This window comes from Mya arenaria, chromosome 5 (genome assembly GCF_026914265.1).
Source record: "Mya arenaria isolate MELC-2E11 chromosome 5, ASM2691426v1".
Lineage (NCBI taxonomy): Eukaryota > Metazoa > Mollusca > Bivalvia > Myida > Myidae > Mya > Mya arenaria.
This window is the reverse complement of record NC_069126.1, coordinates 35,945,324-35,960,218: the sequence shown is the minus strand read 5'-3', so window position 1 is coordinate 35,960,218 and position 14,895 is coordinate 35,945,324. Positions and strand designations below refer to the sequence as shown.

The 14,895-nt window shown below is 38.5% G+C and overlaps 1 protein-coding gene across 1 annotated transcript in view; it reads left to right on the top strand.

Annotated features, from left to right (window-relative positions):
• The first annotated feature begins 5,276 nt into the window (after positions 1 to 5,276).
• The window catches only part of LOC128234718 (uncharacterized), a 31,990-nt gene continuing 22,371 nt past the window's right edge, over positions 5,277 to 14,895 (top strand). The window contains exons 1-2 of the mRNA XM_052949147.1: positions 5,277 to 5,698; positions 13,529 to 13,705. Coding sequence (XP_052805107.1) covers positions 5,614 to 5,698; positions 13,529 to 13,705 — 262 coding nt within the window. The 5' untranslated portion in view covers positions 5,277 to 5,613. The remainder of the gene's footprint in view (positions 5,699 to 13,528; positions 13,706 to 14,895) is intronic.

Below are 14,895 nucleotides of genomic sequence, written 5' to 3'. Positions count from 1 at the left end.
TTTTTGCTAGTCTGTGTTTTTGGAACAAAAGAAGTTGAGATATGGTGATAGCCTTTTTGTCAGCTTGTAAAAAATTTAACCTTAATCATAACTCAAACTTGAACCTTGACCTTAACTTAAAAAGTCTTGGCGTCAGCTTGCAGAAACTTGTATGTTGACCATAACTCAAAAAGTCTTGGTGTCAGCTTGCCACAACTTGAACCTTGATCATATTGCCAAAACTTGAACCTTGATCATAACTCAAAAAGCCTTGGCGTCCGCTTGCAAAAGCTTTAACCTTGATCAGAACTCAAAAAGCCTTGGCGTCAGCTTGCAAAAGCTTTAACCTTGATCAGAACTCAAAAAGCCTTGGCGTCAGCTTGCAAAAGCTTGAACCTTGACCAGAACTCAAAAAGCCTTGGCGTCAGCTTGCAAAAGCTTGAACCTTGATCATAACTCAAAAAGCCTTGGCGTCAGCTTGCAAAAGCTTGAACCTTGACCAGAACTCAAAAAGCCTTGGCGTCAGCTTGCAAAAGCTTGAACCTTGACCAGAACTCAAAAAGCCTTGGCGTCCGCTTGCAAAAACTTTAACCGTAATCATAACTCAAAAAGCCTTGGCGTCAGCTTGCAAAAACTTTAACCTTAATCATAACTCAAAAAGCCTTGGCGTCCGCTTGATCATAACTCAAAAAGCCTTGGCGTCAGCTTGCAAAAGCTTGAACCTTGACCAGAACTCAAAAAGCCTTTGCGTCAGCTTGCAAAAGCTTGAACCTTGACCAGAACTCAAAAAGCCTTGGCGTCAGCTTGCAAAAGCTTGAACCTTGACCAGAACTCAAAAAGCCTTGGCGTCAGCTTGCAAAAGCTTGAACCTTGACCAGAACTCAAAAAGCCTTGGCGTCGCAAAAGCTTGAACCTTGACCAAAACTCAAAAAAGCCCTGGTGTCAGCTTGCAAAAGCTTGAACCTTGATCATAACTCAAAAAGTTTTCAAGATATTTAAATAAAATTGCTACAAATTGCTGGAGACATGAACCTACAGGCACAAAACTCTGGCTTTAATAATTATTGAATTACGCACCTTGTTGACTGAATATAAACATATGAACATGCATGTTCTCTTGGCATAATTTGTACTGCATATAGTACTATAAGATAATGACTTTATTTTGTCGATGCTAGCAAAACATGTTTAAATGGTAACAAATTAAACCATACAAAAAATGGACATCTTGAAATAATAATTTCCGTGTTAAGTGTTTTTTACAGTTTAAGTTGATTTATAATAGAGAGCGTGATGTTGCTGAAATAACATTTTAAAAAGAGAAGGCGTTAGCAATCTGAATATTCACTGCAAAGATGGAAACTTCTTACGAATATCAAGTATGTAAACACTTCTCAAGGACAATAGGAAACCAGTCACTTCATATTGGCCGTTTGAACTCTGATAGAAGTAGTTATAAAAGACAGTGTGTGTAAGCAAGTTATGACTCAATCCTGACCCCTCCTCTGCTTATTCAAGAAGTTTAAAATTGACTTCTGGTACTTAAAAAGTAATCGTGTATAGCAATTTATTTAAGAAATTGAATTTTGTTTCCTTGTGTATCGAAAATAACGAAAGAACAATTGTTAGGTTGTTGGTGTTCGTGTGCAATACTGAGTTTTCATAATTACTCAAAACAATTCATTAAGTTATAAGACATACATTCTTTATTTTACATTAAAGTCGTACGATTGTTGATTAAGCACACACATTCGGAACACCTCGACCATATTCCATCGAAAATGGCCGAGGTGTTCCAAATGGATGAACCCCTATTTTACGACATTTAGTCGTACGATTGTTGCTAAGATGATTCCCATTCGGAACACCATCGAAAATGGCCGATGTGTTCCGAATGGATGAACCCAAGTTTTGTCGTTAATGCGATAATTCTAAACATGTATAATCGTCATTAACGGCAATAGTTTTATTTTTAAAACAAAATTTAACATTTCAATACACACAAATATGGAGTTAATGAACAGTGTTCTATCAATTGAAGACTTAGATCGACCACGATCTTAATTGAAATCAAGAAACTTAACATGAACCACTCATTTGAGAAACCTATCCTTCTAGCCAAGTTTTGCAAAATCCACTCAACTTTCCCTAAACAGGTCAGTTAAGTTCATAGTTTCGAAATAGATATAAAAAATACTCAGAAATGTTCATTCGAAATATCGATCGTACGATAGGTGCGTTAATTAAAAATATGAACTACTCAGAAATGTTCATTCGAAACAGCGATCGTAAGATACGTGTAATGATGCGATGGTGCAAAGCTCCAGTGGTTTTTATGCTCCTCGTTAACAATAAATAGAGCAATATTAATGTTGCTCATCAGTGTCAATGAGATGGGTTCAAAAAACAGATGCCATGTATGTCAGCGCAAACTGCATGCTTCAAATTAATGACTGTTTTGCGCCAAAGTTCATAAATACTTGTGTTTCAAGTCCGAAGTTTAAATGTAATAGTTAGATGACATTCATTTAAATCTTAATGATCAAGAATTGTCGGAGTGAGCGAAGCGAACAAGCCCTTCTTCATTATTTAGATTTTAATTCAGGTCATGTAGCTGACTAAGAATATAACCTCATTGGCTGACACATTGTCAACACAAACTCTGACGCAGGGATTGTGTATCGGATGAGTGGCAGTGGCGGACCTTTAAACTTCCACGAAAGTTGCTATTCTTAATGATTGCCTATCTGCAAGTTCATTAGCTGTAAATGTAGGTTGTATTCTAAAGTTATTTCGTTTCTGTGTCCATTCCAAATACCATTTATGAAGTAAATACTATTTCAAATTGCATTCTTAGTTTTGTTGTTACTGACTGTTTATTTTGTTTTTAGAAACCCTTCTAAGTCCTCAATTTCTCGAACGATCTTAAGCTAAGTACTCTATTTTTGTTTTCGAATTAATTGTGTAATATTTTCCTTTTAACGAGTTTTGATACTTAAATAATAGGAAATAATATTTCATACCATCCTTTTAAACTATTGTTTGTTTTGAAAAATCAAGCAGTTTATGTATGAAATTTAGCTCAATGAAATTATATACTAATGCTCGTTAAGCTTCAGAATTTTCGGGAAATTCGGCCCCAATATGATCAGTGAAAAAAGTACATATTAATCGCTTGAAATAACATGCTGGGTCGACATTGTGATTTTCCGTTAAAATATTCACAACATGATGTAACATAATCGTCAAAACCTTATTTACCATACCTATGTATTGTTACTTACCATTTTTTCGAAGAAAAATGGTCAATGTATTGTCACGATGTCGCTCAAATGTTGGTGTCAACTTGAAAAAAAGCATACGTTCGACGAACTGATGATAAAATCCCCGCCTAATGCCCCCGCACCCCAGGGACCCTAAGTAAGGCACATTCTCCGCTATATTTGGCGCGAATACAAAACGACCGCATTCACCCGGCACTGCGGGGCTACCGGGAAGGTAAAAACACGGCCCATTTCCCCGGCTATCCCCGGTATACCCCGAACCTGTGGGCGTAGTTAAAATTGACAGGTGCATAACATCCTTCGGGACTCGCTCATGATTTTGTAAAATGCACGTTTGATTTGTATGACGAAATGAAGTGTGGCAAATAATTAAAACTAAGATACTAACGGCTGGAACCCTTCAACAAATGTTGATATATGCTCAAATATTTTGTTGAAATTTCACGATTTTGATTAGCGTTAGTAACGCGATTTACTGACAAAACCCTTAAAGTTTAAGATGTCCTCAAATGTGTGTCCTTGTGGGCGTGAGGTTTTGTTGTCAGTTTTCTAATGATTCATTGACCGTACCGGCGTGTGCTCGCAAGTTACTTTAACCAGCATACTTTGTTTAAACTTTTAGTGTGTATTGTTCTGCTATTTCGGTATCGAAGCACAAACTATTTATTATATTATTGTTTTCAGATGCATTTCCGGCAAAAAGTTGATTCGAATATATGAGCGAGTCCCTTTCCCGTCTTGACCATGGTCATAATTTAAAAAAAAAACATTGTACTCATATTGCCAGAGACCATAACTCTGGGTTAAACTTTAATTGTTAAAGCTGCACTCTCACAGAATGAACGTTTAAACAACTTCTTTTATTTTTTGTCTTGGAACGAGCCAATTTTTGCAAAAATGCATGGAAACCAGTTATATAAGATTGCTGACAAAAAATAGATCGAAGATTTTTTATATCTAAGTTGAAAAAAAGTTTTATGCATTTTTCTTAAACCGTTCGTTACGGTTTAAGACATAAAACATTAATTTTCGAACGGAAATATGAAAATCTGCGATCTGATCTTATGTCAGCAATCTTTTATCATTGGTTTGCAGATATTTACGGAAAATTTGCTCTTTCCAAGACAAAAATTATAAAAAGTTGTAAAAACGGTAAATCTGTGAGAGTGCAGCTTTAAGGTATGCCCTTTCTTCTGGACCGACAAACAACAGACACCCCACGGCGTTCTTATTGATTTTTTTCCCGAGTTTTTTATTGTGCACAAACTTGTCAAAGTTTTAACAACAGGTCTCAGATGTTGTCCTTGGATTTTTTACGACAAAAACTTAAGCCATTAGAACGGGAATTAAAAAGTATGCATATGTTGGCATATTTACGTTTCTTTTTATTTACCTAATGCTAATTGTTCAGGCTCGCCGTATTTCATGAATAAACCATAAATGCCAAGAAATACACCTCTTTGGATTTGCTTGACATCTTTATATAGATCATTTCCTATATTCCTTAAGTCGTTGGATGAAACAGTTACTGATTTTTAACTAGTCTTTTGGGGTTCGTTGAATATAGTCAGTCTGTGCCCGAAACACTCATTTTGGCCTTAATCGCGTTCGGGCTTTATTGAATATAGTCAGTCTGTGCCCGATACACTCATTTTGGCCTTAATCGCGTTCGGGCTTCATTGAATGTAGTCAGTCTGTGCCCGAAACACTCATTTTGGCTTTAATCGCGTGCGGGGTTCATTGAATATAGCCAGTATGTGCCCGAAACACTCATTTTGGCTTTAATCGCGTGCGGGGTTCATTGAATATAGCCAGTATGTGCCCGATACACTCATTTTGACCTTACTTGCGTTCGGGGTTCATTGAATAAAGTCAGTTTGTGTCCGAAACACTCATTTCGGCCTTAATTGAATTGTTAAGTACCTATGTTGAGCATGATAACCGAACCAATTGACTGTCCCAAGTTTAAAGCACTGATAATGTATACTAGCACACTCATCATCAGTTAGGGAAGTTTTTACTGTCTGTCAACACTAACACCGCTGTTTATTCTGACAGAGATTACATGATCGCAGAATCCCTGATCTTTCAAGCTTCAAGCGTCTCTGTGATATCCATGCGTCGATGTGACTTGGAATAATTACACCATTCCCCGCGTAGAAGAAACTTTTGTGGAAAACTAGCTGTATATTAATGAAAACTTTCAGTTGAGTCGGATTAAGTTTCAATTTCATTTGAAATAGAGCGCCGAATTTTACAGGATTTTTGCTTAATTTTCATCAGAGTGCGATGGAATAAAAATAAAATAAAACGTGAGAAATATAAATTGTAATAGATACAAAATAGTGGAATGAATGTAACTTTTAATCTTTTTGACAAAATGTGGTATTGTTGGATACTTATTTTGGCTATGGTGGATTACGGCTACTGTGCAGGTAAGAACATATTTATGTTTTCATTTTTTCGATTTTGCTCCTTAATAAAGATCAAATCCCTTTCCATTCATCATTTTCAATGCATATCTCGTCATGAAACGATACTAATTATTGCTACACAGAAAACCAAACGAAACTGTTTCTTCCCCATGGGGGATACTGGAGTCGGCGCTGGGGGCAAGGGGTCGGAGAAGGGGTTAAGGGATCACTATACAAACATCTCTATGTCCTGGGGCAGTTTTCGGCCATTTTGATCTTGAGTTGTTTGTTCCCTTTAACTATATATTATTTTTTTTCATTGAACAAATGCTCTAAAGATTTTATGTAATTTGATTTACTAAAGACCTTGGAAAAATACACATTAACAGTATACTCTGTTATTTTCAAAAACATGATTTATAATTAAATAATTTTCAAAAAAGACATTGCGATGGGTAAGCGTGTAAGATCAATAGTGATTGATACACCGCCCGTCTCTGTATCTATGATTTTCGTGTGGTCTTTTTTTAAAGCAGAGCAGTATGAGCGATAAAAATATACATGTATGCGAAACAAGTCAATCCTAACTTCCTGAAACCTTTTTCATAACAACTGATATTGGAAAGTATTATATTGTATGCGTCAGTATTTTTCGCCTTGTTATGATGGACGACATACTCCTGTACTAAACCACTTAGAACTGCGTACCGGACATCTTTAAGTACTGGACAGTGGGCAGTGTACGTCCTCGTTTGTATTGACAAGTGACCGCATCCTGTACTAACACACTTACACGACATTATGACCGAATCAGCTTCCATTCGATATTTATACTAATACAAGACGTTGACCATTCTCTTGGGGTTTTATGATAACCAAATAGACATTTAACTGAAGATGAGTCGATTTATGATAAATCAAGTTCAGTGAACTGACGAATTGTTAAACCAACAAATGTTAGCGCATTTTAGCTGGGCTGTTTTAGCGAAAAATTCGAGGTTATAACCCATGTAACCGTTAACATTGACTCTGCGCATATATAAGTGTGAAAACTATATGAGTTTTCGTTACGCAGGCGGTGTGTGGGTGTGGCTGTGGAGGGGGGTGGGGCAATAATCCCGGCTTGGTAATATAAAACAAAAGAGCGGTTTTTTCGTTGGAAGGGTCATTTGTTCCCATACTTTGTGGCGCTAAACAGGGTTGTATCTAATTGTATTTAAAACTGGGCTTGTCCCTGTAGTTTTAATTGTATTTTCTGCAATCATGCTAAACCGCTCGAGATAGATGGCGGGACCTGTTCGGGAACCTAACTTCTGGTGTACATGCATTTCTGAAAGCAACAGGGAGTAACTACTTACGAGTACAGGTCACATCAACCGAAAGAAACACTTGAAGAAACATAAGATTTCAAGATTTTTGATGGAATTTCAAGAGACTGCGGAGAACATATTATCAAAGCAATCACGTTTCCAGGACGCTCTTTCTCGGGCCGTTTTTTAAGCAAATGGTTGTGCAAATATTGGCGGGAAATGAGGTTTTGATCGTGCATAAATTTGACAGCATTAATCCTATAACTGTCGATCTGGTAAATCTTTTAATTACAGAAATCTATTTGTCGCACTGTAGTTTAACCTTTTTAAGTCAAAAAGAACAAAAAAGGCAGAATATACTGAGTTGGATTACTGATTTATCCTACGTGAATAGCTCTATTGAATGCCGAAGTTCACAACGCTAATTTTTCATTTTATACAATATATTTATTGATCAATGCTATTTTCTTAAGAGTTGCTGTTCATGTTTAAAATGTTAAGATCGCATTCTTTTTGACGTTGTAACAAATAGTATTGACAACAACCGCCAGGACACTGGGCTGCGATTTATGTTAATGTTGGTTGTTGGAGATGGCCACGGGTTGGTGTTGTTGATGCTAATGAGATTTTGTACATGATAACGACGGTGATATTATTGCCGCTGTTGTTGTTGATGCTTCTGCTGCTGCTACTGCTGCTGCTGATGATGATGGTGACAATGATGTTGCTGCTGTTGAGCATGATATATATTTCAGTGTTATTGTTGTTGCTGCTGCTTTTGTTGTTTTCGATGATGATGATGATGATGATGATGATGATGATGATGATGATGATGACGATGACGACGACGACGACGACAATGACGACGACGACGACGACGACGACGACGACGACGATGATGATGATGATGATGATGATGATGATGATGATGATGACGACGACGAAGACGACGATGACAATGATGATGATGATGATGATGATGATGATGATGATGATGTAAATTAAAGGCAGATATTCATTGATATTCAGGGAATAAATTCCATAAATTGCTTTGTCTAATCCGCTCATGATCAGTATCAGATTATAATTGCATTACAAGACATACCTCTTCAGCGCTTCACACGCACGAAGCAGACGCTTTCATTAAACTATCATTACCTTCTTCTACTACCGTTGCACAGTTAAACTGTCAAATTGTCAAGCTGAGAAGCTAACCAATGATTCCAGTCGACCTCTGGGAAATACTCGGAAAATATTTACATGCGAGCTACACTTGATGTCTTTAAATATGCAAGCAGGCATAGTATGTTATAGCCTAAGATTATAAGATGGAAACGTGCAAACTCTTCTTTAAAACTTTTACAAAACAAAATGTCAATTTTAAAGAAAAGTCCAGAATCAACTACAGTAAAACTGCGATTACTCGAGAACGCCGTGGCTCGACCTAAAACTTCGGTTTATCCGATGATTCGAGTTAGTTTTAACATAACATTTATTTAATCTGACAGTACGGCTTCAATTTCGTAAGGCCTTTAATTTTACTTTCATAACATGCTCGGTTGGTGCACATTCTGACTTTAATATTTTTTTTTTGATTTTTTGATCTCCACCATTCACGTAATGTCGGTAATACTGTATTACGCTCCGGGGGAAGATCAATTTCGAATTTCTCACCCAAAGATAGAATCAGACACTGATGAGAGAAGTTTACTGAGAGTTATTCAATCACCAATGATATATTGTTACCATTCTCTCTCGCTACCCGGGGAGCGGGCTGGACCATTCCGGGCTGATTTATGACAAGCGTGAACGTGCGGTGATAAATGTAACCTTTCTGCATGAGAAAATTCCGGTCTGAGCGATACCAGATGAGAATGACCACCAACAAGAAACAACCCATGACTCGCGCGCACATGCTGAAGGCATTGGTGCTTGTTTCATGGCGAGTCGGGTGGGTTGCCGACCGATTTGAAACTGACCCGAGGCAACACAACTGCCACATATGTTCGAACTCCACTTTTACTGCTTTTGCTGTTTGAAGTGCTGGTACCAGCGCCAGCAGAAAAGGAACAACATTTAAGCAACAACTACGGCCACTGCGTTTTTCCTTTTAACCAGCGATGTTTATTTCTTCTTACCGGGAAAAATGCAACAACATTCATCTGCACCAGTCTCGACATTATCATCAGCAGCAACGTCGTTATGGTCATCGTTTTCATCAGCAGCAACGTCGTTGTGGTCATCGTTTTTATCAGCAGCAACGTCGTTCTGGTCATCGTTTTCATCAGCAGCAACGTCGCTGTGGTCATCGTTTTTATCAGCAGCAACGTCGTTGTGGTCATCGTTTTCATCAGCAGCAACGTCGTTGTGGTCATCATTTTCATCATCAGCCACGTCGTTTTGGTCATCGTTTTCATCAGCAGCCACGTCGTTATGGTCATCGTTTTCATCAGCAGCCACGTCGTTGAGATCATCCTCAGTATCATTGTCATAATCAACAACCACTATCACTACTTCAATAACTGTTGCTGCCGCTGCTACTTCTGCTGCTGCTGCTGTTGTTGACTCTGATCCTGTTACACTTTAGCATATAGTAAGGTCTGCTCCTTTCTACAGGACAGCAACAAGTACCAAAATTACTGTTGCTTATACTACTACTGCTACTGCTACTGCTACTACTACTACTACTACTACTACTACTACTACTACTGCTACTGCTGCTGCTGCTGCTGCTGCTGCTGCTGCTGCTACTGCTACTGCTGCTGCTCCTGCTACTGCTACTGCTACTACTACTACTACTACTACTACTACTACTACCATTACTACTACTACTACTACTACTACTACTACTACTACTACTACTACTACTACTACTACTACTACTACTACTACTACTACTACTTCTACTACTACTACTACTACTACTACTACTACTACTACTACTACTACTACTACTACTACTACTACTACTACTACTACTACCATTACTACTACTACTACTACTACTACTACTACTACTACTACTACTACTACTACTACTACTACTACTACTACTACTACTGCTACCATTACTACTACTACTACTACTACTACTACTACTACTACTACTACTACTACTACCACTACCACTACCGCTACCGCTACCGCTACCGCTACCGCTGCCGCTGCTGCTGCTACTACTGCTACCGCTACCGCTACCGCTACTGCAACTGCTACTTCTACTGATTCTTCACTTACATATAGTTCAATTATGACTCATACACATACCCGCCCCCTCCATTGTCCCTGACTTGACGACTTTTATCTTTCAACATGTAACAACTTTTACAGACGTGCCATAGGTTTTTTATCCATTTTGTTTAGTGCCATTGTTGTTTTTGTTTTGTGTTGTTGTTGTTTGGTTGTTGTTTGTTTGTTTATCGTTTTGTTTTGTTTTGTTGCTGCTGTTATTTATTGTTGTTTTTTTTTGTTTTTGTTTTTTGGGGGGTCGTGTTTTTTTTTCTTCTTTTTACACAATGTTCCTATCATAAAAAATATATCTCTAAATATCACCACACATTAATCATCGGAGAATTTCATGAAAAACGTCTAATATTAAATGTCACTGAAAGCATATCTCAGCATCTGCATCGTATCAAAATGACGTGGGTGCAGATGTTGTGTGTATTCTGGGTAGAACGGCTTTCAGCACGAACATAAAGATAAGCCTGCATTTCTGTCAAAAGTATATTAATTGCGTCCATTTCTTACCTACAACAAGGATTTATTGTCTGGCTTCAGTTGCAAGCCAATTCTGTTCCCAATGTACCAGTCAATTGTAACCACGGTCCCCAAGGTCCGGGGAATAGCGGGGACTTTGGCTTTAGGTCCAGCCAAGCCCGGGTAAAATCCCCGTCCTGCGGGGACGAACTGCTTGTAAAATCCCCGCCAAATGACCCCGAACTCGAGGGAACCTAGGTAAGGCCCATTCCCTGCTAATTTTGGCGCGAGGAAAAACAACAACGCATGCACCCGGCACTGCGGGGCCACCTTTAAGATAAAAACGGCTAACCCCGGTATACCCCTGGACCTGGGGGACCGTGGTTACAATTGACTGGTGGATAACCATACAAACTGTCGATATAGAGTTGCAATGAGAAGTGCATGTATCACATTATTTGAAAAAAAAAAACACACAATATAAGTGATGCAAAAAATTATGATTTTTAATGCATTAGTATGTTAAACTCATTTTACATTAATGATCAAAACCAAAAACAGCATATGTTTTGTTTAAACAAAATGATAGGACAAGTGCATACACTTGTGTGCAAAGTATGAGCCTGGGGTTCTAAATTAATAGATACGTGGCCACAAATTCCCCAGTCAAAAAGCGCCAAAATATCGCAAATATTTGTTTGGACTGAACACAAATGATACGGTTTTTTATCATTAAAGTCAAACAAGCCGCGTAAACATAATTAATGTATTAAAATTTAAAAAAAATTCGTCTATCAAGTATAGCCTGTATTGTCCCCCTTGAATATACAGTTTTATGTTTATTATTATATTGCATTATAATTTATAACAATGACTTACAACATCCTAACACGATTTGCCCATATTTTAACTTCATTCTTCTTCTTTAATTTCTCCGGGTGTTTTCCGGGGGTATTAAAAAACCGACTTGGCTTTTTATTGCTAATAAAATGATTTTTACATTTCTTAATAACTAACAACCCCCTCAAGTTACTCAACTCCAATATTCAAGTCTGAGCTGTAATTGATGACCCTGAAGTCTATTATAAAGCAAGGAATTGCGGTGTTATGGGCGCACTAATTATTATATCAATGTGTTCCATGTGTTGTTTTTATGCTGAGAGAAAAAGTTACGTGATTTAATCTGAAGTCTAGAAATGTTAATGTTATCATAAAACGAGTTAGAAGATTATTCTATTACATTGGACCTTCAAAGGAGTAGATGATAAACACATTTTTCAAAGAATGACTTTACTCGAGTAATTCGCTATTTTTAATAACAGTCGCTTATTAATGTACGTATTCGCCTTCACGGGTAGCTGTTGATTTGAGGCGTTAATTAATGTGCATTTTCGCTCGGATAACTAGATGTTGAGTTAAGTCGCTAATTAATGTGCGTATTCGCCTGCACAGCTAGCTGTTGATTAGGTTCTTTTATTTAAGTGCGTAGTTGATTGCAGTTCAGTCGCTTATTAATGTGCGTACTCGCCTTCACGGCCAGCTGTTGATTAGATTCCCTTATTTACGTGCGTAGTTGATTGCAGTTCAGTCGCTTATTAATGTGCGTACTCGCCTTCACGGCTAGCTGTTGATTAGATTCCCTTATTTACGTGCGTAGTTGGTTGCAGTTCAGTCGCTTATTAATGTGCGTACTCGCCTTCACGGCTAGCTGTTGATTTGATTCCCTTATTTACGTGCGTAGTTGGTTGCAGTTCAGTCGCTTATTAATGTGCGTACTCGCCTTCACGGCTAGCTGTTGATTAGATTCCCTTATTTACGTGCGTAGTTGATTGCAGTTCAGTCGCTTATTAATGTGCGTATTCGCCTTCACGGCTAGCTGTTGATTAGATTCCCTTATTTACGTGCGTAGTGGATTGCAGTTCAGTCGCTTATTAATGTGCGAACTCGCCGTCACCGCTAGCTGTTGATTAGATTCCCTTATTTACGTGCGTAGTTGGTTGCAGTTCAGACGCTTATAAAGTGCGTACTCGCCTTCACGGCTAGCTGTTGATTAGATTCCCTTATTTACGTGCGTGGTTGGTTGCAGTTCAGACGCTTATAATGTGCGAACTCGCCGTCACCGCTAGCTGTTGATTAGATTCCCTTATTTACGTGCGTAGTTGGTTGCAGTTCAGACGCTTATAAAGTGCGTACTCGCCTTCACGGCTAGCTGTTGATTAGATTCCCTTATTTACGTGCGTAGTTGATTGCAGTTCAGTCGCTTATTAATGTGCGTACTCGCCTTCACGGCTAGCTGTTGATTAGATTCCCTTATTTACGTGCGTAGTTGCTTGCAGTTTAGTAGCTTATTAATGTGCGTATTCGCCTGGACAATTAGATGTTGAGTTGAATCGCTCATAAATGTGCGTAGTTGACAGCAGCTAAGTCGCTCATTAATGTGCGTAGTTGCCAGCAGTTGAGCCGCTCATTAATGTGCTTATTCGCCAGGAAAACTTGTTTTCTAGCAAAACGAAATGTGTTTGATAAATGGAAAGCTAGCATAACCAAAGAATTTACAGGCTGTGAAACATGCATTTATTTATTTTTAAAGACAAGTTGAGTTGAGACCATAATATATTTTTACGTTTAATGTAATAGAATATAAAGGTAAGGTTAGCATTGACATTTGCATGAACAGATAAAACAATGTTGTCCTTACTGAAAAGGACGGCATAATTATTGCTTCAATTGTACAACTCAGCTAGTAAGTCGTTGGCAAGTGTTTTTTGGCAAAACAATAAAAGTCATTAATGTCAATATTAATCAAACCGGTTTGTTAACTGACCTCACTTTTGTGTTACAGCGATCAAACCTGAGCCTGTCGCTGCGACTTGGTACAACGCTTACGGCGTTTGTCGGTCAACCGGTCACATTCTGTTCCCCGGCCGGAGCTACCGGAAGAAGGGACTCTTAAACGTTCTCAAGGAGGGGGAAAGCGCCTGGCTGTACGGATGGCGGACTGTCATGGACACCGATCAAGGTAGATCATATTTTCATTTTTTTGTCTTTTTATCATCGTATGGTAACTGCAAGAATAACGGTTGCTTCGTCTATTTTTGCAGTAACAATTTGTAAAGGTCAAGATCAACGATATCTGCAACTATGAAAGCCCTCCCCCTTATATCGCATCGTATATAATTTCCATAGTCAGACATATGTGTAAATTTTATAAACCAAAAAGTTGTCTTAACTACCTGTGCATATTGCCCCCAATCGCCGTGATGATATGAATGATAAGAGGCTTATTATCAGCTATACACAGTTTTGAATGTTTTGATGTAACGTGCGTGCTTTAAAATTAACTGTATTGTATAGCGTTTTAGGATTTCCTGTATTGCTGTACAATTGATGAGTCGAAATCCACGCTTGTTTTCGTTAAATAGTACTATTTCCCGCGTTGATTATCGAAATTCATATACATGTAAGTACCCCTCTCGGCGAGTGTGGTCCTACGGGTAGTATGCACCAGTCAACTGCAACCACGCCCTCCCCCCCCCCCCCCACCAAAGGCCCAGGGGTTTACCGTGGATAGCGGGGGAAATGGGCCGTGTTTTTACCTTTCAGGTGGCCCATATGGCGGGGATTTTACCCGAGGTTGGCTGGACCGAAAGTCAAAGTCCCCGCTATTCCCCGGACCAGGGGGGCCCGTGGTTACAATTAACTGGTGTATTAACGACCCGCCGTTGGTGTTTTACGTTACTCAATATGGAATTTAGGTTGATATTTGTTTGCTTTTCTCTGGAAAATGGGGAATATCAGAGTCTACTTTGGGGGGAAATCAGGGTCCATTGAAGCTACCGGTTTACGACAAATAAGCGTTTAAAGGCACTGGCTATTACTAACGCGAATAGTTTACTACAACGTCTAAAATTCATTTTGGTAATCGAATATTTAAATATGATAATCGAAAAAACACACACCCAACATTCGAATATCAATGTTGCCATTTGTTTGCAACCCCGATTGGCCTAATATGTTTATGAAACAAAAATGTGTAGTATATTAAATGCCATGTAATGTCAAGTTCAATGTCATGCTACGATATGAAACACGCGTATATCTACTAGTTGAATTCATACACAAATATTGCACCAAACTCTTTTGAAATAGCATTGACGATTTGCATAATTTCAACCCATTCGGAACTCCTCGGCCATTTTTTTTCGAAAA